Genomic DNA, 23,195 nt, shown 5'->3' on the forward strand with positions numbered 1-23,195 from the left:
ACAGCCTTCCAGACAAACAAATAAGATCATTACATGCTGCACCAACACAGTGAGACTACCTTTCTCATTAAGGATGCACCAATTGAGTGCCTTTTGGCCTGTGTAATTTGGTTTAAAAAAACATGTTTTTCCCATCTCAAGAGGTTAAGTAAAAAAAGGACTATTGTAAAGTGCCAATGAAGTACCAGATAAAGTAACAGGGTTGATGTTTTCATCTTAAGCGATAAATCCCCCTTGTGACAGAAGGAATGGAAGCTTGTTGTGTGACAGAAGGAATGGAAGCTTGTTGTGTGCAACAGGGGAGGGGCAATAGAATGCAAGCTTCACAAAATGTTTTAATTGTTCAAACATTTCATGCCCATCTATGAGTAACAGGGTTGACGTGTTATGCTCAAATCACGGCCAAAAAGAGTAGAACCAGATCACCTACTTTTACACTATGATTTCACTATTATATGTCCAATGTTTCTTTTGAACAATTTTAAGAGGAATAGTTTCACCATTATTAAAACGAGAGTTCAGTTCACGTTAACAGGGTTGACCTTAAAATGAGGAACAGACATAAATTAATCACAAATCACACTAAATGAATAATAATCTTCAGACATTAATGTCAAAGCAACAAAATAACTACTGCTTTACAATGATTTTAGAGAAATGTTGGGGTTGAGTAGGATAAAATCTTCCTAGAAGTCAGAAAAATCTTTATTCATATTAAAAATCAGATTTATTGAATTTTCTATGTGGTTCATATTAAAAGGCACTTCATTTAATAAAACAGGCGTTTTCAAATGTAATATTGGTGCATAATTTCTACTTAAAATATCAAAGGGACTCAAAAGGCATTCTATTTTTGGAACGACCCTGCTGTATGATAATCTATTCAACAGTTTTAATAATAACAAAATTCAATAACTTAATCCCCATATATGGGCCAATGGAGAAGCAAAAATGTGTCTGTAAAAGAGACAATAAGAAGGGAAAATGGGAATAATTAGGTTATTTTCTTTTTTTATTGGAAGATTATCCTTCTGCAGCAAGATAGGTATGAATGAGAATCACAGTACACTTTGGTCTCCGAGCAACAAGGCAATTACTGGCAGTACAAATATATATACCGTTTATATAGTAATATAGTTTATAGAGTATTACATTTTATTATGTGACCTGAAACTTAACAAACCTTGCCATACTACACATGCACACGCACAATGGAATGATTGAAATAACATATATAAATGTATCCCATTTACTATAACAGTGGGTCCTTGGATTGAGTTGTGCTTGACCACTACTCTGTCTTGTCTTTAGTACTGCTATTCCTGTAACAAACCACCTGGTTCAGGAGCAGGCAGCTGAGACAGGCAGCCACTACATGGGTCACAGTAGAGACAGAGCTCCAGTCTCCAGTTTCCTACAGAGAGGGATAAGGCCAGGGGAGGAGGGATGAGAGGCGGATAAGGGAAGAAAGGTATGAGAGGGGAATGAGGTAGGAGAATGATGAGGAACAGAGGAGTGACAAGGGAAAAGAGATGGTACAAGTCAAATGAGAAAACAGGGTAGAATGCAAAGAGAGGCATTGAAAGGGGATGTAATGGTACAGATTTTTTTTAATAAGAGTAATAAACATAGAGAAACACTGCTTTTTCCTTTTCTAAGTGTGTGTGTGTGTCTCTGCGTTACCTGTATAGAGGTGAAGATAAGAGCCAGGGAGCCAGTGAAGACCAGGAACACAGACAGAGGTGACAGCATGCCGGTGTTGCCATGGTAGTAGTTAGTCCCTGCCTGGATCACCTGGACAAACATCCAACATAACACACAATCAACAGCCAGTCTGTACAAGTCAATATAGGCAAATGTTTATTATGACCTCTTTTCTCACCATTGACAAATACCTAAATTATAGCAGCAGACTAATCAAATATTGTACTTCTCCTGCTGAAGTTTGCGAACAATGCTTATCTCATAGGCCAGAGGGGTATACTACAAAGCAAGATCAATGACTTAGCCAGCGAAATATTCTGAAATAATGTTAAATTTTTTTGGAAAGATTAGCATAAAATGGGCACTGTCTAATTGACTCAACAACCAAAAACAAATATCTAAGCTTTGCTTTCTTTAATGGACCAGAAAATCAATAGTTATTTCTGGTTGTTTATCAAAGTTAGCTGGCTAACTCATGAATCCTGCTTTGTAGTATATCCCTCTGCTCCTATAGACGGGTTGGCAGACAGCGTCACGGAAATGATGCGCGCACATCGATGTGGCCGGAAGGTGTGTGTTATGATTCTGAACGGCCAGGTAGCTAGCAACAATGACAAGAAGCTGCCTAGATGTCTGGCCACCCAACAACCTGCCCACTTGACCCCATCCCCTCCTCCAGACCATCTCTGGAGACCTTCTCCCATTCCTCACTTCCCTCATCCCTGACCACTAGGGCTCGGTTCTAGGCCCTCCTTTCCGTTTCCCTTTACACCAAGTCGCTCGGCTCTGCCATATCCTCACATGGTCTCTCCTATAACTGCTATGCGGATGACACTCAACTACTCTTCTCCTTCCCCCCTCCTGACACCCAGGTGGAGACATGCATCTCTGTGTACCTGGCAGACATCTCAGCTTGGATGTCGGCCCACCACCTCAAGCTCAAAAAAATGGAGATGCTCTTCCTCCCGGGGAAGGCCTGCCTGCTCCAAGACCTCTCCATCACGGTTGACAACTCCACGGTGTCCCCCTCCCAGTGTGCAAAGAACCTTGGTGTGACGCTGCAAACATCAAAGCAGTGACCCGATCCTGCAGGTTAATGCGCTACCACATCCGTAGAGTACGACCTTTCCTCACACAGGAAGCAGCGCAGGTCCTAATCCAGGCACTTGTCATCTCCCATCTAGACTACTGCAACTCTGTTGGCTGTGCTCCCCGCTTGTGCCATCAAACCCCTGCAACTTATCCTGAATGCCGCAGCCTGCCCGGTGTTCAACCTTCCTAAGTTCTCACATGTCACCCCGCTCCTCTGCACACTCCACTGGCTTCCAGTCGAAGCAAACATTATCTTTAAGACCCTGGTGCTTGCCTACGGAGCAGCAAGAGGAACTGCCTTACCTTCAGGCTATGCTCAAACCCTACATCCCAACCCGAGCACTCCGTTCTGCCACCTCTGGTTCTTGGCCCTCCCACCCCTACGGGAGGACAGCTCCCGCTCAGCCCAGTCAAAGCTCTTCCCTGTCCTGGCACCCCAATGGTGGAACAAGCTTCCCCCTAAAGTCAGGACAGTGGAGTCCCTGCCAATCTTTCGAAAACATCTGAAACCCTACCTCTTTGAAGAGCATCTTAAATAACTCTCACGGTGCCCCCGACGCCCCTTAAGATGAAATGTAAAATTAATCGTAGGTGGCTCGTTTCAGCTCTTTGTATCTTGTTAATGAGACCATGTCTTGTTTTGAGGTGTTTTGACTGATGTCATGTCTATGCTAATATGGCTAGCTAACCAACAACTGTAACAATGTATTTGAGACAAGTGCTCATTGTGCACATTTATTTATGTTTTCAATAAACATTTGGAGACTAATTATAGTTTACATGTTGTCAACAGTTTAACCAACCCTGTCTGTTTTGCCCCAGAATTGCACAAGCGTCGGTTTTGTTGCTAAACAACCAAGCCGTCTATACCATCTGCTGACTGTACCTCCACTGCTATAAGCCTTGCAGTTGGTTACATTTCCATGCAAATGGAAAATAAAAGTATTGTATGGTATCATACCCGGCTAGCAACAACAGCCAGCGTGCTGGAGGCCTGCATCGCAGGGATGACGTGTTCAGCGACCAGAGGAGAGGTCAGGAGCAACATTACACCACTGTAGGCCAAGAGGAATACCATACCTGCAGGAAACAAGGACAGTTATGACACAGCCCTGGTACAGAACATACACTCATATTCCTGTGAAATGTTGAACTACTTTGTCATAACATTGCCTAATTTGATCCTTTTACCAATGGGATGGTGACTTACCAAACAGTAGCTAATCGAAGTGTTAAAAACATTTAACCTCACCAGTACTGTGAGTATTGATGTAAATGTGCTCTATAGGCAGGGACTCAGGCACATTGGAAGCACATGTATACACAGAGAGGAGTGGTCAAACCTTTGAGGGTGTTACCACTGTAGTGTTGGATGAGGACGCTCATGGCCAAACACTGCATCAACATGAATAGTCTCTCTGCCCAAGCTCTGTGCAACAAACAGACACACACACGTGGGGAAGACGAAAACACAATGTTTTGTCAATAACAGGCTTTGTCCAATTCACTGGTCTGTGCTCATCAGCATCATACTGTAGGCCGGATTAGTGTAAATCACTTTTGTTAAAAAGGAGTTTGTAATAAAACAGATATTAATTGATCATACTCAAGGGGGAAGTTGTTGGTGATGCAGTAGACCACAGGACCTGTGATGGCATAGACCTGCAGTAGGACAGCCCACCAACTGATCCCTGATGTACTCCTGGCCCTCAGTACCTTCCACAGCTGAGGGAGCTGCGCTATAGGGCAGACGGAAGGGTGGAGGAGAGGGAAGGGCATATGAGAGAGGGAAAAAATCTAAAAGGCATAGCAACAGAGAGAAAGAGATATTTAGATATAGAAGCTATGCCTAACAGACGTTTCCCAATTATTAATCCTAGCATAATGTGTGTGAGAGAAGTCAAAGACTGAGGGAGAGATATACGTTTCTCACCCATCACAGTCCCAAGAATGATCCACACTCCCACAGTTTGGCTCAGAACTATCTTCCAGCATGGCACTATTATCACAAAAAAAACGTTTTGTCAGACAACCTATACCAGTAACGTTATAAGAGTGAAGTTGTGACCCAGCAAATTATCATATGCAAATCTGTGGTGGAGGGCTTGTTAAAATGCTACAAACTATCTACTGTAGGCTTTACAAGACCTTCGGCAAGGCTTATAAAAACACTGTATACAAAGCTGCCAAAACATTGTAAAACTTGGTATCAATCACGCCTGCAAGTTTCCTGAGCTTCGCTCTACGCAAGCATCTTTCAATAACAAATCTAAAATGAATATCACGTCAGCAGCACATCCTTGCCGGGCCAACAGGCAAGCAGACCTCACCGTGAAGAAAGTTTAAGTCGACAAAAAAGTAGTTGTAACATTTCTCTGGCATAAAGTATGTGAGTAGAAACTCTTTAGTTGGAGACAGCAGTTCCTCCACCTCTGACGTGTCCATCGTTCTACAGCTGTGTGCCCTTGGAATGTTTCCCCACTGATTTTAGGGATACAGCTGCAAACAGACCGTTCCCCAAACAGCCTTCCCAAACATCCTTGCCAAGTATCTCTCCCACCTCTCACCTAGCACTAACTTTCCAGATCCCATATGTGAACTATTTAACCCATTGAAGCGTTTTAAATGTCAACTTCAATGGGGTGACGTCAGAGTTGGACGTCCCAAGGATTCCAGATAGGGACCTACAAATTATACATTGAAACTGGAATGAGTTTATAATGCGGAACTATATGTAATTAAAGCACTGCACATGGGAAGCAAAAGCTGTTGCACTTCTTCGAGTGTCCAATGAGAGGACAGTCTCAACAAGATCCTCTCTGATCTAACCAATCAAAACCGAGAGACCCGAGCACATCTTTAGGTTCTATTGGTGTCAATGAGAGAGGCAGAGTTTGGCAGATAATGTGCTATTTTCATTTAAATAAAAAAAATGCCTAGGTTTTTAGCTGAGAGGGCTAATATAATCTTCCACAGATGACCCAGGTTCAAGCCCATTGGCCACATAGATAGATAATGTGCCTCCTGCTGTAAATGGTGATGGACTGAGGTATAGCCATAGGTCATAGCGATCTCTGTGCATGAGGCTATGTAGGATGCATGTCTAAAGTGTTGATGGTAAACTGTTGGTATGGGAGATAGTCCGTTTGTGAACTTTTTGTATTTAGTACTAATGTCTTTCAAATTGGGGTTCTTGATGAAATCTGATATGATCTTGTAACTCTGCAGAGGGGTACATGTTTGCTGAGAATCTGCATTATGCAGTTATGTCCATGGACTTACATATTATAACTAATTTAATAGGATGTCTGTGGTTATATCTGACCGATGACCTTTGGTGAGCAGGACAGGAAATATTGTTTAACATGACTGGGAAACAGGACAGCAGCAGACAGACAAACATTCTAACAAACAAATCATGACAGAAGACGTACGAGACCAATGATATGTGATGGTGTCTGCTAATTTATTACAAACCACAAAGCACCTACAATATTTGAATCTACCCCTTGTTTCCTGCAGTGTAGCATTTGTCTTCACAGTGATTTAATTATGAACATTTTGTTTAGACCGTCACATCAAATGAACCATTGTAGCTCACCGAAAAACAGTACAAACACAGATATTCACAGCCATTAGACTTAAACCCACACGAAAAATAAATGAGTGTCAACAAGCATCAGCAAATTGAGTGAAAAATATAATTTAATATTTTAAATACAGTATTTTCCAGATAGGGACCTACAAATTATACATTGAAACTGGAATGATTTTATAATGCGGAACTATATGTAATTAAAGCACTGCAAATGGGAAGCAAAAGCTGTTGCACTTCTTCCAGTGTCCAATGAGAGGACAGTCTCAGCAAGATCCTCTCTGATCCAACCAATCAAAACCGAGAGACCCGAGCACATCTTTAGGTTCCATTGGTGTCAATGAGAGAGGCAGAGTTTGGCAGATAATGTGCTATTTTCATTTAAATCAAAAACATGCCTAGGTTTTTAGCTGAGAGGGCTAATATAATCTTCCACAGATGACCCAGGTTCAAGCCCATTGGCCACATAGATAGATAATGTGCCTCCTGCTGTAAATGGTGATGGACTGAGGTATAGCCATAGGTCATAGCGATCTCTGTGCATGAGGCTATGTAGGATGCATGTCTAAAGTGTTGATGGTAAACTGTTGGTATGGGAGATAGTCCGTTTGTGAACTTTTTGTATTTAGTACTAATGTCTTTCAAATTGGGGTTCTTGATGAAATCTGATATGATCTTGTACCTCTGCAGAGGGGTACATGTTTGCTGAGAATCTGCATTATGCAGTTATGTCCATGGACTTACATATTATAACTAATTTAATAGGATGTCTGTGGTTATATCTGACCGATGAACTTTGGTGAGCAGGACAGGAAATATTGTTTAACATGACTGGGAAACAGGACAGCAGCAGACAGACAAACATTCTAACAAACAAATCATGACAGAAGACGTACGAGACCAATGATATGTGATGGTGTCTGCTAATTTATTACAAACCACAAAGCACCTACAATATTTGAATCTACCCCTTGTTTCCTGCAGTGTAGCATTTGTCTTCACAGTGATTTAATTATGAACATTTTGTTTAGACAGTCACATCAAATGAACCATTGTAGCTCACCGAAAAACAGTACAAACACAGATATTCACAGCCATTAGACTTAAACCCACACGAAAAATAAATGAGTGTCAACAAGCATCAGCAAATTGAGTGAAAAATATAATTTAATATTTTAAATACAGTATTTTCCAGATAGGGACCTACAAATTATACATTGAAACTGGAATGATTTTATAATGCGGAACTATATGTAATTAAAGCACTGCAAATGGGAAGCAAAAGCTGTTGCACTTCTTCCAGTGTCCAATGAGAGGACAGTCTCAGCAAGATCCTCTCTGATCCAACCAATCAAAACCGAGAGACCCGAGCACATCTTTAGGTTCCATTGGTGTCAATGAGAGAGGCAGAGTTTGGCAGATAATGTGCTATTTTCATTTAAATCAAAAACATGCCTAGGTTTTTAGCTGAGAGGGCTAATATAATCTTCCACAGATGACCCAGGTTCAAGCCCATTGGCCACATAGATAGATAATGTGCCTCCTGCTGTAAATGGTGATGGACTGAGGTATAGCCATAGGTCATAGCGATCTCTGTGCATGAGGCTATGTAGGATGCATGTCTAAAGTGTTGATGGTAAACTGTTGGTATGGGAGATAGTCCGTTTGTGAACTTTTTGTATTTAGTACTAATGTCTTTCAAATTGGGGTTCTTGATGAAATCTGATATGATCTTGTACCTCTGCAGAGGGGTACATGTTTGCTGAGAATCTGCATTATGCAGTTATGTCCATGGACTTACATATTATAACTAATTTAATAGGATGTCTGTGGTTATATCTGACCGATGAACTTTGGTGAGCAGGACAGGAAATATTGTTTAACATGACTGGGAAACAGGACAGCAGCAGACAGACAAACATTCTAACAAACAAATCATGACAGAAGACGTACGAGACCAATGATATGTGATGGTGTCTGCTAATTTATTACAAACCACAAAGCACCTACAATATTTGAATCTACCCCTTGTTTCCTGCAGTGTAGCATTTGTCTTCACAGTGATTTAATTATGAACATTTTGTTTAGACAGTCACATCAAATGAACCATTGTAGCTTACCGAAAAACAGTACAAACACAGATATTCACAGCCATTAGACTTAAACCCACACGAAAAATAAAATGAGTATCAACAAACATCAGCAAATTGAGTGAAAAATAGAATTTAATATTTTAAATACAGTATTTTTAAAATACAAATATTGATTTGAATTTTTCCATATTATAAGCTTTAGTACTAGTATTAATTATTATTATTACTGTTGATGTTTAATTTACATTATGCGACTATACAAGGAAATGTGAAACAGAGTTTTGGTAATTTCTTGTATTGCTCATTTACGTCAATGTACACAAACATACTAACAACTACCAATGACTTTACATCCTCAAAATTGTGATAGTCTAAAGTCCCCCCCCCGCCCCCTGTACCTATATATGACAGACAAAGTGGCATTACATAATGCGTATCCTTATGAAAACACTACCTTTTGTATTATTATATTAGAGTTAATATTGACACAAACATTAACTTTATTAAACTGTACACATTTTTTTTTATTCCGTCTTTCAGAAACAAAATAAAAAAATTATGATAGAACAAAACACATAACGAATCAGACAGCAAGATATAGTACAGAGTTGAAACAATTGTCACCTAGTGTTACTTTTAAATTTAAAAACCTGAATTACAATAATGGAGCCACAAATGGTCATCAAACGCAAACATCCACAGCCATGAAGAACAGAACTAAAACTGGAACATTTGTTTGGGAGTTTCCAGACTGCAAAATCTCCTCTCACAGCTAGGTGGCGTAATTGAGAGGAGAGTATGTTAATTCAACATGGTTGAATTAACATACTACTAAAGAACATGTTTTTCTTCAATGCATTATCAGAAGAAGAAAAAATCCATTTCAATAATCAATTTGAAACACATAACATTCACAATGGATTGCATTATTCCGTAGCTCAGCTGGTAGCTCAGCTGGTAGAGCACGGTGCTTGTAACGCCAGGGTAGTGGGTTCGATCCCTGGGACCACCCATACACAAAAATGTATGCACACATGACTGTAAGTCGCTTTGGATAAAAGCGTCTGCTAAATGGCATATTATTATATTATTTATTTCAGTACCAAACTTTCTGAGTTTAACAGTCTTATTTCAGTACCAAACTTTCCAAGTTTAACAATCTAAACTCAAGATTAAAATCCCAGAAAGAAAAAAAGTACTGTAGAAAAAACAGATACTCAAGTATGAATTTCAATTAACTGTGGCAATTAGTCTAATCTATCCCATCATTCATGTCAGGGACTATCTTGACACATTTACTGGATTCAGCTCTCATGGGTTTGTTTGCCATGCTCTAAAGTTTTCAACAGTGAGCATACACAGTCATAACTTATTTCTAGTAATACAGCACCCAACATGTATGATGTAGAGTCTACATCATACATGTTGGGTGCTGTATTACTAGAAATGTTATGACATTGTAGATTGAATTAGCATTTTGCTGCTCTGATTGATTTACGATCAAATTCTTCCTCAGCAAGTGGCCAAAGGACCAACAGTCCAGGCCCTTTACATTTTGTAATTTCTGGTAGCTTACAGACACTGTAATTTACAGACACTGTTGCTTACAGACACTGTAAGGGCTCTGAATAGATAAATGTATATCACCAATCAAGCCCATAAAACTGAGAAACAAGTAAACAAACAAATAGAAACTATGAGAAGGATTAAAAGGATGGTCTCAGTCAGACTGGCTGTAGATTCCCATATGAGGCTGAATGTGTTGCATTTCATGTTGCTCTAAACCCCATTTGGGCACTATTAGGCTTGCAATTCAAAGGTCATACACAGTACGAAGACCTCCAGGTCAAAACAACAGAAGTCCCTTTCTTCAGTCTTTCAGCAGCTGCAAAAGGAGAAGCAAACTGTTCCGCTGAAATGACATGTCATATATAACCGTTTCAATTCCTAATTTTAGCCCAAATCGATTTGATCACTAATAACGGCAGTCAGTTAATGAAACTAACGGTTTTAAACAGCACATTCCATCTGAATCAGAGGGGTTGGAGAGGACCAGCAAAGAGATCTGGAGAATCAAGTATCCAATCAAAACATGCTCAGGAGCCATTGTAGTTCCCCTCTGACCCAATCTTCTTTATTCACTCTGTTATGGCCAGGCTGACCAAGAAAGTAGAACAGTTGCTTTTTTCCCTGATCTTGCCGCTTCAGTGTGGTGGCAACACTGCAAGTTTACAGTGCACCTTCTCGCTCTCTCTCACACATACACTCACACAAATGCTTACGCATAATTTTTTTTTTTGTATGCCTATTGGGACTACTTACAGTATAAATAAAATTGAACAACTTCCAAGTACAGAGACACAATCATCATATTCTCTTTTCTTGGACTAATAATCAATTGCAGAGCCTTATATAAGCTGTTTTTCCACCCCCCCCCCCCCCCCCCCCCCCTGCCACCCAGGTCTATACATATAGCCAGTCATTGCCTAGTCAACACTATTCTTTTTTTTGTATGTAAAGTATTGTATGGCTTTAAAAATATTGCAAGTAATTCCTATGTGTAAATTGTAAGACTGTGTGTCTGTGTACTACTCTTCTGGGTGCATGTTGGTCTGACCCTATACTGAAGTCTTTGTAAATGGTTGTTTCTTTGCCTGTATTTTAGTATGACTTTTGTGTGGAGGGAGATATTGCATTTTTCACAATCAAGACTAAGCCACAAGGTTACAGTCTGGTCTTAGATATCTAACTGCAGTCCTTCAGTAGTTTCTGATGTGAAGATTACCCACTGGGCACACACTGGTTGAATCAACGTTGTTTCCACATCATTTCAATGAAATTACGTTGAACCAACATGGAATAGACGTGGAATTGACGTCTGTGCCCAGTGGATAATGCTACAAATGAAAAACCTTAGGGATAGTGGAAATCTAATATGATTCTGACATTCAAATTTATTGGATGTCTTTCATTGAGTTTCTTCCCATTTTCATGCTGACTAAGTCTTGGACTCTTTCAATGAAGTTTGGCAGTCAGGTATTAAGGAGTTAAACTCCACCATCAACCTCCACTGAGGGCATCTACAACATGTATACATGTTTTCTCCGTTTTTTAAACACAATTTTGAATCTCCGAAGAGGCTATGCAAAAAAATCCAGAGATAATCTCCACATTCTTCATTATCAAAATCTAATAATAACCTCTCCATTCACACCAGCCAGCCATGCCTGTCTCTCATCGTGGCCTTGCATCCGCTCTCCTTGGCTTCTCCTCATCCTCCCTTCTCTCTAGGGCGAGTCCATCATGGCTTCCAGCATCTCTAGGAAGAGTTTGTGCATGGGCACGCCGCCTCGGGTCTTGATGCTGTAGAAGGTGGTGAGGGCGCGACCAGCCGTCTGACGGAGGAGGGGGAGGGTGAGGAGGAGGCGCCCCGCCCGCTGGGGGTCCTCGGGGCGTCGCTGGCACTCCATCTCCAACAGGGTCTGGTGGAGGAGGTCCCTCAGCTTCTGCACCGCCTCCATGTCCTCTATGTACACAGAGTCTGGCAGGGGAGAGGGGGAGCATGGTCAGAGTGTATATCAGTGGGGGAAGAGGGTGTATTTTCTAAACGCTTTCTTTTATCTTTTGGAGAGAGGGTTTTGTAAGCAAACGTGGGTGATTAAGGAACAGGACAAACCGGTCCAGAGTAATGACCATCTTTATATTTGCATAACAAATAGTGCCTTTGTGGGCTAAGCAGACCGTAGGGGTGAATCTGCTGTTTACAGCAATTGTCTGTCAGTCCCTCAGGGCTGGAGTTATTTTCATCAACAATCTCTTCAGAGATTGAGACTATGACACAGATCTTTACTAATCTGTCTTCGCTGATTTCTTGAGTTGTATTTTCTTTTAAATAAACTATTGGACATAAACTGTTGCTTAATGAAACTGAAAGTAGAATAGCGCTTCAAATAAAGCATGTCGTCATATTAGCAACTAATTGTACATATGGAGGGTTCGGTATTTCAGTCTCACCTACTGCTTTCATCACATTTTCATGTTATGACACTCCGCCTAATGCTGATTGTATGGGTATTCTATGGGTATACTTTTGTATAGCTAGTTTACCTGAGTTAGTGAGTGCGATGGCTTTGAGCATGACAAACTCCTCCCGGTCAAGCTGCAGGGAGCGGAAGCGTCGGGCCAGCTGGCTGATGGCTGCGTTGAGCTCTGTCAGTCCAGCCACGCGGGACATCTCCTCGTCAAGGACAAAGTCCTCAGCGAACACTACCTCATCCTCACAGCCCAGGGAGCGGAAGGCCACACCCAGCACCAGCACCTCCAACCACACGGACTGCAGCACCGACATCTGGTCTGCCAGGGACAGCGACAGGAAGCCTGCAAGGGGGGGACAGGGTAGACTGACTGATCAATCACTAGGCAAAAAGATGATACAACGAGACAGCCTTCTAGTCCCTGATTAAGGCATAGTGAACCACTGCTGGGCTACTGATAAGAGCTGAGGGCTAGTTCCCACTAACTTATTTCACTTCACTTTCCATACTTTCCACCATTCTCTTCCCATGTCAATCTCCCTCCCCCGCCAATTCCTCTCCACTGCCCCCCTTACCGGGGATGTGTTTGGCCCAGCCGATGATGACGACCAGCTCGCGGTCCGCGAGGTCACAGAGGGTGGTGAGTGTGCGCTGAGCCGTATCAGGCTGCAGGGGGTCAGGCATGGCAAACAGTTTCTCTGGCTCTGCCACCAGGAGGTGGGACACGATGATGTTGGAGGAGCCTGGGTCACACACACAAACAGAAAGCAAAGGTCATGGCACAACTGATGTCACAAAGAACAAAGGCACTATGTTCATCTAAACTCGTCCTTGTGTGGAAATAGTTCCATGATGTTACTTGATGCTTCTGTTGAGAAATGAGGGCTCTCTGGAAAAATGGACTGCACATTTAAGAGTGTTCTTTCAAGACAAACTCTGAAAATGTATCCTGAATAATCTCCTACCTTTCTCCCCTTCCTTCCTAAGCGGTAGAGGGGCACTCTGGTAGGTCGCATTCTCCACCTCTGGGCGCCTTTTATACTTCTGCCTCCCTCCTCTGACCCGGTCCAGACGGACTCCTGCAACACACAACACCACGACAATGGAGCGAAAGTGATACGGAGAGTAGGAGAGTGAGAGAGTAGGAGAGTAGGAGAGTGAGAGAGTAGGAGAGTAGGAGAGTGAGAGAGTAGGAGAGTGAGAGAGTAGGAGAGTGAGAGAGTAGGAGAGTAGGAGAGTAGGAGAGTAGGAGAGTGAGAGAGTGAGAGAGTAGGAGAGTGAGAGAGTAGGAGAGTGAGAGAGTAGGAGAGTAGGAGGGAAAAAGAGACAAACAAACTCCCTTTGTTTGGAGAAGTATGGAGATAAAAAAAAGGCAGATCTTAATCAAATAACTACTTTTCACACTGCATCAAACAGAGCAGTCCACTAGTCAAGGGCTCTGGATCATATACTCACCCTCTTTCAGCATGCCTACTTTAAGGCACTTGGTGAAGCGACATGCCTGGCAAGCCTTTCTGCGCCTCTTGGTGATCTCACATTCGTTTGACGCCGGACAGCTATATTCAATGTTACCTTAGGTAAGGCAAGGAGGTGGAAAGAAGGACGGAGACAAGGAGAAGAAACCAACAATAGCGATATGAGACTTCTGTCAAAGCAGTCAAGGTCTATCCCATTTCATTCATTATACTGGATTGCAGAAACGCACAGGAAACACACTCAACTTCACCCACACACCCATCCTTACCCTGGATGGTTCTCTTGAAGAAGGCCTTGCATGCCTCACATGAGGCTACACCGTAGTGGTAGCCAGACCCTACGTCTCCACACACTAAACACAGTCTCTTGGGTAGCGTGCTCAGGGCATACTTGCACCGCCCTCCTCCGCTACCTGTGGATCCCTCCTCCGCCCCATCAGCACCCTCCTCCTTGAAGTGGCAGCGCAGGCCCGGTGTGTACAGAGGGGGTGAGTAGCGCCCAACCCCGTCTCCTCTTGTCCCTCCTCCACCACTCTGTGAGGAGTCTGAGGAGGCTCCCCCTGGGCTGGCCCGGCCTCCTCCACCTCCCTCTGGACTGCTGGGCTCTGCCTTGATGTATAGGTCTGACCGACGCTCCCTGGAAGACATGATCACTGCAGACAGAGGGGAGAAAGATGTGAGGGGGGGAGTGAGACAGAGGTCTCAGATTGTCACATATCCACTTCTGTATCACCCTTTCATTACATGTTAGTATCAATAAACCCCTCCAGACAACCAGGACCATCATCAATCCTAAGGAGTCAACATTAAGATAATCAAAGCTGTTGCCTCATCGCTGAATTATATCACTGGCTTGACATCTGACATGTCACGGCGAAGACACCTTTGGCTTGACTGTCAAGCATCAACAGAGAGCTGCATAGACTGAACATAATACCCACTCTGCAATATGCCTCCTTTTCCCTTATTAAAAGCAAAAACAGACTGTAGGCTTTCACAGTCAAAATGTAAGGCACTGCAGTGTAGTGATGGGAGGAAAAACCGCTACAGTTACATATCGGGATATTATTTTGGACAATATTATAGTGGAGTCAAAGTACGTTAGCTAGCGCTGGTCAGCTGCACCTGCGCCAAAAATCGGGTACTTTTGATCATTTAGCTTGTTTTCAGCACTTTTATTTCCATGACTGATCAAAACTAATTTTCTCATGCTCTCGTCTCTCAGCAGTAGACATACACTACCGGTCAAAAGTTTGGACACACCTACTCATTCAAGGGTTTTTCTTTATTTTTACTATTTTCTACATCGTAGAATAATAGTGAAGACATCAAAACTATGAAATAACATATGGAATCATGTAGTAACCAGAAAAGTGTTAAACAAATCAAAATATATTTTAAATGTGAGATTCTTCAATAGCCACCCTTTGCCTTGATGACAGCTTTGCACACTCTCGGCATTCTCTCAACCAGCTTCATGAGGTAGTAACCTGGAATGCATTTCAATTAACAGGTGTGCCTTCTTAAAAGTTAATTTGTGGAATTTCTTTCCTTCTTAATGCATTGTGTTGTGACAAGGTAGGGTGGGTATACAGAAGATAGCCCTATTTGGTAAAAGACCAAGTCCATATTATGGCAAGAACAGCTCAAATAAGCAAAGAGAAACGACAGTCCATAATTACTTTAATACATGAAGGTCAGTCAATACGGAACATTTCAAGAACTTTGAAAGTTTCTTCAAGTGCAGTCGCAAAAACCATCAAGCGCTATGATGAAACTGGCTCTCATGAGGACCGCCAAAGGAAAGGAAGACCCAGAGTTACCTCTGCTGCAGAGGATAAGTTAATTAGAGTTACCAGCCTCAGATATTGCAGCCCAAATAAATGCTTCACAGAGTTCAAGTAACAGACACATCTCAACATCAACTGTTCAGAGGAGACTGTGTGAATCAGGCCTTCATGGTCGAATTGCTGCAAAGAAACCACTACTAAAGGACACCAATAAGAAGAAGAGACTTGCTTGGGCCAAGAAACACGAGCAATGGACATTCGACCGGTGGAAATTTGTCCTTTGGTCTTGAGTCCAAATTAGAGATTTTTGGTTCCAACCGCCGTGTCTTTGTGAGATGCGGTGTGGGTGAACGGATGATCTCCGCATGTGTATTTCCCATTGTAAAGCATGGAGGAGGAGTTGTTATGGTGTGGGGGAGCTTTGCTGGTGACACTGTCTGTGATTTATTTAGAATTCAAGGCACACTTAACCAGCATGGCTACCACAGCATTCTGCAGCGATACGCCAACCCATCTGGTTTGGGCTTAGTGGGACTATAATTTGTTTTTCAACAGGACAATGACCCAACACACCTCCAGACTGTGTAAGGGCTATTTGACCAAGAAGGAGAGTGATGGAGTGCTGCATCAGATGACTTGGCCTCCACAATCCCCCGACCTCAACACGAATTGAGAGGGTTTGGGATGAGTCGGACCGCAGAGTGAAGAAAAAGCAGCCAACAAGTGCTCAGCATATGTGGGAACTCCTACAAGACTGTTGGAAAAGCATTCCAGGTGAAACTGGTTGAGAGATTGCCAAGAGGGTGCAAAGCTGTCATCAAGGCAAAGGGTGGCTATTTGAGGAATTGATTTGATAAACACTTTTTTGGTTACTACATGATTCCATATGTGTTATTTCATAGCTTTGATGTCTTCACTATTATTCTACAATGTAGAAAATAGTAAAAATAAAGAAAAACCTTTGAATGAGTAGGTGTTCTAAAACTTTTGACTGGTAGTGTACTTGGAACATCAAATCGCAATATCGAATCGCAATAAATATAGAATCGTGAGAATCGCAATACATATCGTATCGGCACCTAAGTATCGTGATAATATCGTATCGTGAGGTCCCTGGCAATTCCCAGCCCTACTGCAGTGTGGCTGCCTATTCCCTCATAAATATGCAACAACCAGTAGCCTATAAGACCTCCTGTAGCTCAGTTGGTAGAGCATGGCGCTTGCAACGCCAGGGTTGTGGGTACGATTCCCACGGGGGGCCAGTATGGAAAATGTATGCACTCACTAACTGTAAGTCGCTCTGGATAAGAGCGTCTGCTAAAATGACTGGGGAAAAAAAAGACAAATGGCTGCACACCAGCAGAGAATAATTTGACATAACAATGAGAGAGAGAAGTAGGCGATGGAGAGTGCGTGTGAGAGAACCGTATGTAAAAATGTTAAAATGTGAGAGAGACCATAATCCCAGCTCCAACCTACTCTGACCTCTCCAGATTAGGGTCATTAATCCAGAGCAGAGTAGCAGCAATCCCTTAACCCCATAAGGAATCCCAGTACGGAGATGGACAACACTCTCCATTATGACGCACTGGAACCTACAAACAGCATTAGAGACAGTTGTGCATGGGCGTTTATCACTTAATCATCTGAAGAAAGAGAACTCTTTCAAAATGCAATGCAAAAATGTTACAAAAAAACCCAGAGATTGTGGGATTATGACAGCACACAGACAGGGATTGTGTAAAACGGGGAACCTGTCTCTGAACTCTACACTGTAGGCCACTGGGCCTACCCTTCTCCTCCTTTCCACAGCTCAGCAGGAGGTGTTGCAATGTGGGCCAATGTACTTTGGGTGGCCCAATGCTTCTCACACGCTGTTCACTATGGCCTGTAATCTTTACGTAACACGTCAACTATGACATTACTACCCTGGCCCCAACCCCACCTCTCTACTATTTGTAACAGGAGTTACAGTCCAACTGCAAAGGAGGGAGAGAGAAACAGACACAGATGCTTTCTAGTAAAATATATCCATGCAAATAATTTCACACCCTGATCTAGCTCCCATCTTTGGCATAGGTGACCATTTATTATTTCCCAATTATTTGTGAAGCTATTCAATAATTACAATTTTCTGATAATGATGATCCCAACAGGTAAATAATACTTTCCTGACTTTTAACAAATTAACATATTCAAGAGTGATAAAATGAAGTGCTAACACAGAGATGTCAATTATCTGGCAATGATCTGACAAATGCTGAGGTCTTCACGCCTATTTGTCAGAATGAGCCTTAACAGTATCATCTGTCACCCCCGCTGAACTCAAAATCGAGAGACAACCGGAAGAAGCACCCGCAAGATTCAATAAATGTGCAGTGCATGTGAGTTAGCTAGCTAACTGTGTTAGCAGCTATGCATTTACTAGCTATTTTTAGTTACTTTAAGTCGGGCAAAGCCATTCACGAGACTGTGAAAGAGGCAGGTTGATCAGGTAAAGGAAAGAGTGTAGATAATAAGAAAATTAATGCCACGTCCCTATTATTTTGCCTGACTTTATAAGGAATTTAGCTAGCTAACTAGACAGTATCACAGTTAGCCGTTATAGCAAGTGAAGTTCCATGTGTGGCGTTTGCACATTCTCAGACACAACGAGCTAGCCTTCAAGCAAATATTAACTATCGAGATCTGTGTTGGATGTTCGGTTATCTAGCTGAATGGAAAACGTCAATTTAGTTAACATCTAGCTAATTAGCTAGGTAATCCCAAATTGAAGTTCTAAAGAAAAGATACCAGTAGCTAGCTAGCTAACGTTAGCTAACTGAGCTAGCAATCAATGTGTATTGTTGGCTTTTCTCATCAGGTGACATCAACATACCTCTAGACAGCTAGCTATCTCCCTCAATGTAGCTTGAGTTCCCCAAGTATTTGCTTGCCCTCGGCGATATTATCACGCAGGTTTGTGTTGTTGACAGGCTATTCAACGTAGCTAACATGTTATAACGCGTCTAAAACGTGTCATGATCCTCAAACGTGTCGAAATCGAATGTTGCTTTTCAGACAGGAGGAGATGGGAGGTCTGATGCATAATAGGAAGTAGTTAACGTAATAGTCATTCAATGACAGACTGAGACAAGGGTGCCTTAGTAGCATAGCTAGAAGTCTGGATAAAAAGCAAACACATCATAAATAAACAACTTTAATTTGACAAATAATGGCAACTTTCTGATCTGTGAAATCATTAAACTCCTCAAACTTTTATCAAGTTTATACTCCACAGGCTGAGTGTATATAGGCCTACACTTTGTTAGTGCTTAAAATCAATCAGTTTGACCATATCTACAAAATAGTTTCAGCATATAACTTCACAACTGCATTAATAGATCAGATCACTATTGAACATCCATAATTACTGATGGTTCAGATTTGATTGAAGGATATTGAAGACAAAGCAATTACCTGTGTGTTGAGCTGCAGGAAAGCCGTATTCCTCTCCTCTCCTGGTAAGCCCACTCACTTTCTATTGGTTTAGAATTGTGGCTATGGTCTGGGTAGAACAGTCCGATTATCAGGAAACCTAAGAGGGAAGACGAAACATTTATAATTTCTCCTCAGGTCATGTATTTTTATGTGCATGGACAGGGACAAAACCCATTTAATCTTGGTCTCCCAATTGTTACTTTATCTAAATCTTAACTCCCCCACACACACACGTGTACATACTGTATGTACTGTACACCAAACATAATGGTTGCTTTATCCAACATAAGCCTGGAGATGTTAGTGTTCTTTCTTGTTATAGGGCTCAATCATATTTTAAGTACTCTGTGTAGTTGTTTCAAGCTTATTAGGGTATGGAAATGTATAGCGAACAAAACGTGTGTGTGTGGGAGAGAGATTTGTCAAACTACTCCCTATCTCTAAACCAAATTGTATCAAATTACTGAGTGACTGTCTATCATACACAGTGTCCTGTCATTACATTTACATCATTTAGCAGACGCTCTTATCCAGAGCCACTTACAGTTAGTGAGTGCATACATTTTCATACTGGCCCCCCATGGGAAACAAACCCACAACCCTGGCGTTGCAAGCGCCATGCTCTACCAACTGAGCTACAGGGGACTACATCGTTGACTTCATCAACACCATTTTGTAGAAATTGCTGACAGAGGGGGAAACCATTTCTTTGTCTTTCTCACAGGCACAATTTAGATCATTGCAGTCACTTTTCTCATTCCCACACAAGCACACATACACTTGTTTCTGCACACTACACTCAACCACCCCTCCCCCTAACTCTCTCCCTCTGTGACACATTCCAAAGGTCAAAGTCACAGGAAAGCTTGAAGGACAGATAGAGTAACTGCAATTCGGCCTCCCTCAGACACAAGAACACAGAAAAGGTTTAAGTTGGGTGAATGTTTTAAGAGAGGGGGACAACAAAATATTGGAAGAAATGTTAGGGGATAAGATGACTAAATTTGTATATTATGGGGGGAAAGTGAAAAGTATCTCTGATTTACATGTCTATGTATCAAATAGTGCATAATTATTCATATACATTTTCATATATTAGGTTGAAAATACAGCACCATAACTATTGTTCACATGCATCACAAATAGTTTAATCTAAAGTGAAGCTCAAAAACTGACAGACAAATAACAAGAGTCTAAAACCGTTTCTAGGTAGCGTCATCTTTTTACTAACTCAAGTTCTGCATGATGACAGGCACCATCTTCTACAACATCTAGCACATTATAAAAAGGGTAAAAAGGCTTTGAATGACCATCATGAGCTCTGAGCAAAGTAAATCTATCTTGACAAATTACCCTTCAAACTCAACAGTAACAGCATCAACAAAAGACCCAATTCTGTCTCCTTCCTTTGTCTGGTACCGGTATTTGTTTTTAGTTAACTGTTTCTGTAAATGTTCCTTATCTCAGATTTAGAACTGTTAGAGCACAATTGGTGTTTCTGTGTTAAGGACTGAGGAGTGTGACATATCTAAAGTTCAATCTGAAAGCTTTGCATGTAGCACTGTGGAGAGACAGTGAGAGCAGCAGAGGTGACCTTGGTAACTGATCTCAGACCGGTGAAAGGTTAATTGCAAAACTGGATTATGGCTTCTTAAGAGCAGGAATCTCAATCCTGGTCCTGGAGGGCCATAGTTTGCACAGGTCATTCCCTTGGGAGACTATTCACCTGCATTCTGATGATGAAATGTACTAACTGAACAGCAGTTGAGAAACTGGACTGTGTATGTTTAAACTGAGTTCATAAAGCATAAAAGTATCTTTAAATGATGGTTGTCACTCAGTATGCCATCAAAGACTATTGGTCAGGACTAGCCTTTACCTGGAGAGATAAGGGTGGCAGGTAGCCTAGCGGTTAAGCGCTTTGGGCCAGTAACTGGAAGGTTGCTGGTTTGAATCTCTGAGCCGACTATCTGTGCCCTTGAGCAAGACACTTAACCCTAATTGCTCCTGTAAATCACACTGGATAAGTGTCTGTCTGCTAAATGATAAAAAAAATATATATGTAAAATTCGATGACTTAACTGTGGTAGGCAAAGTCCAGAAACAAAAACTAGTCCACTGCAGACCAAATGCTACAGTAAGGATACTTTATTTGGTTCTATTTCATACCAATCTGTTTGGATTAATAAAAGCCTACATGAAAATGTGTAGGTAACCAAATTGCGCTGACGACTGAGGGTAAAGCTATAGGTTGCTGTAGGTTTGAGGGGATTGACCTAACTCTTTGGGTCAGTCATGATGTCCCAGTGACACAACACACATGCCAAAGCATTCGGTATCTTATTATTACACCAACGCACCGTTACTATTATCGTTCGCGCGTCCCCTTCAATAACGTGGTCACGCAAAGTTAATCAGCTGCAGAATAGAGAGGAACCGCGGGTGCAAATGATTCAGACGGAATACAGACTACAGTAAGCCTATATTTTGAGAGATTTACAATATTGACCATTATCAAGCACTTACTTGTATTTGTGTGAACATCGCAGGAAAGAGGTCTCAAACCAGGCAGTACCGTAGCTACGGAAGCCACAGAACTCCACTATAAGCCACGGTTAAACTCACCGGGTTTTCGACATTGCCACAACAGTGGATGCAGCTCGTGACCAAAATAATAGCCTATAACATTTATTTATGTTTAAATTGCAGGATCTGAGCTGCGATCAGTCGTCTTAGCGCAAAATGTTTCTAAAATGATTGCTTGAAAATAGAAACTATGTTGCGACAATGTATCAAGGGACACAGCGTCGAAAGACTGATTGCAGCTGATAAAAAATTGTCAACCAAATTTGGTATTTAATCCATAGGCATAGGCTATTCTCTTATCAGGCCTGGTCCCGCATATTGATGTTACTGTGGTAGATTATCCTCGCTGCTACAACTGAGGTTCTAGTTACGTATAGCCTATCCCTTGTCCATTCTCCTCCCTCTCTCAATTTGCGTCTGCGGTGTCTCCGTTACGTCCGTGCGCGCCCTCCAATCCAGCCTCCTTCCATCAGCGTCATCGGCGTTGCAACAATGAAAAATGACCTACTGTAGCCTAGCGTCTGCCTGCAGCCTCACTGGTTTAGTGTTTTATACATCGCATATAGAAAATGCAAACCAGTAATATGCCATAATTCGTTTTACAGGTTCAGGGATTTCAATAATTTACATTTGAAACCATATATAAATAGTTGGACCAATAATAGGCGATCTTTTATTTTTATTTTTTATTTTACCTTTATTTTACCAGGAAGGTCAATTAGTTAGGCCTACTAATTTCCATAAAGGCTGCTTTTTGGATTGCTTATGCAGTTTGAAAATTTGTAGGTATAGGCCTAGCCTACTTCATTTCTGAAACAGCTATTTGATTATGCAATCCAAAATAGCTACACAATATGAATTCTGCACTCTTTCCTAGTCCTGTCATACCTGAGTTCCTAATGAACAATAACCAGTTAATTATGGGCCAATTTGCAAAATACATTCTATTCGTACGTGTCTGTAATGCGGTGGAATTCATGTCCTCCAATGGATCAAACGACACCATAGTAAACATAGCTTTAGATGGTATGGAAAATGTTTGCAACCGCGCTCAGTCAACTCGGTCTTGTGACACTGACCCGGCTCACTGCGCTACGTAGGCAACACTCGTCAGCTGGTACGCGGAGTTTGGATCGAGGCCAAGGAAGTGGGGGTCAGTGGACAACTGCAACGAGATGAGAAGAGGAAAAACCGAAGTCTCGAATCCGCTTGGTAACTTGACTATAACAGCTGGCATCGATAGAGGAAGGGAGAGGGGTGCGCATGTGCAATCGAGAGGAGCTCGTGCAATGCTATCGCTTTCATGGAAAAGAGCCGACAACCAATGTCCCCTGTCCCGGAAAAAT

At 41.9% G+C, this 23,195-nt stretch overlaps 2 protein-coding genes across 2 annotated transcripts; both read right to left on the bottom strand.

The window, feature by feature from the left end:
• Positions 1-991: 991 nt before the first annotated feature.
• Positions 992-5,507, bottom strand: LOC311099615 (mannose-P-dolichol utilization defect 1 protein-like). The gene is made up of 7 exons (XM_084140334.1): positions 5,127-5,507; positions 4,730-4,795; positions 4,403-4,535; positions 4,140-4,225; positions 3,758-3,876; positions 1,684-1,794; positions 992-1,414 (listed from the first exon to the last, which is right to left on the bottom strand). The coding sequence occupies exons 1-7, from the start codon at positions 5,239-5,241 to the stop codon at positions 1,292-1,294; spliced, it is 753 nt and encodes a 250-aa protein (XP_083996460.1). The 5' UTR covers positions 5,242-5,507; the 3' UTR covers positions 992-1,291.
• A 5,412-nt stretch (positions 5,508-10,919) lies between these two features.
• Positions 10,920-22,268, bottom strand: LOC311099606 (steroid hormone receptor ERR1-like). Its single transcript, XM_084140318.1, has 8 exons — positions 21,790-22,268; positions 19,243-19,360; positions 14,263-14,646; positions 13,974-14,090; positions 13,484-13,597; positions 13,094-13,261; positions 12,592-12,861; positions 10,920-12,025 (listed from the first exon to the last, which is right to left on the bottom strand). The coding sequence occupies exons 3-8, from the start codon at positions 14,639-14,641 to the stop codon at positions 11,772-11,774; spliced, it is 1,302 nt and encodes a 433-aa protein (XP_083996444.1). The 5' UTR covers positions 14,642-14,646; positions 19,243-19,360; positions 21,790-22,268; the 3' UTR covers positions 10,920-11,771.
• Positions 22,269-23,195: the final 927 nt, after the last annotated feature.

This window comes from Coregonus lavaretus, assembly GCF_964263955.1.
Source record: "Coregonus lavaretus genome assembly, chromosome: 24".
In the NCBI taxonomy this organism is placed as follows: domain Eukaryota; kingdom Metazoa; phylum Chordata; class Actinopteri; order Salmoniformes; family Salmonidae; genus Coregonus; species Coregonus lavaretus.

Excerpts from the sequence above, each read along its gene's own strand:
- LOC311099615 (XM_084140334.1), bottom strand. The coding sequence starts at position 5,241 with ATGGACACGTCAGAGGTGGAGGAACTGCTGTCTCCAACTAAAGAGTTT. Across the intron at positions 4,796-5,126 it reads CGACTTAAACTTTCTTCACG|TGCCATGCTGGAAGATAGTT; the intron begins GTGAGGTCTGCT and ends TTGTGATAATAG. Across the intron at positions 3,877-4,139 it reads CAGTGGTAACACCCTCAAAG|GTATGGTATTCCTCTTGGCC; the intron begins GTTTGACCACTC and ends TGTTTCCTGCAG.
- LOC311099606 (XM_084140318.1), bottom strand. The coding sequence starts at position 14,641 with ATGTCTTCCAGGGAGCGTCGGTCAGACCTATACATCAAGGCAGAGCCC. Across the intron at positions 14,091-14,262 it reads CTTCAAGAGAACCATCCAGG|GTAACATTGAATATAGCTGT; the intron begins GTAAGGATGGGT and ends GCCTTACCTAAG. Across the intron at positions 12,862-13,093 it reads CTGGGCCAAACACATCCCCG|GCTTCCTGTCGCTGTCCCTG; the intron begins GTAAGGGGGGCA and ends CCCCCCTTGCAG.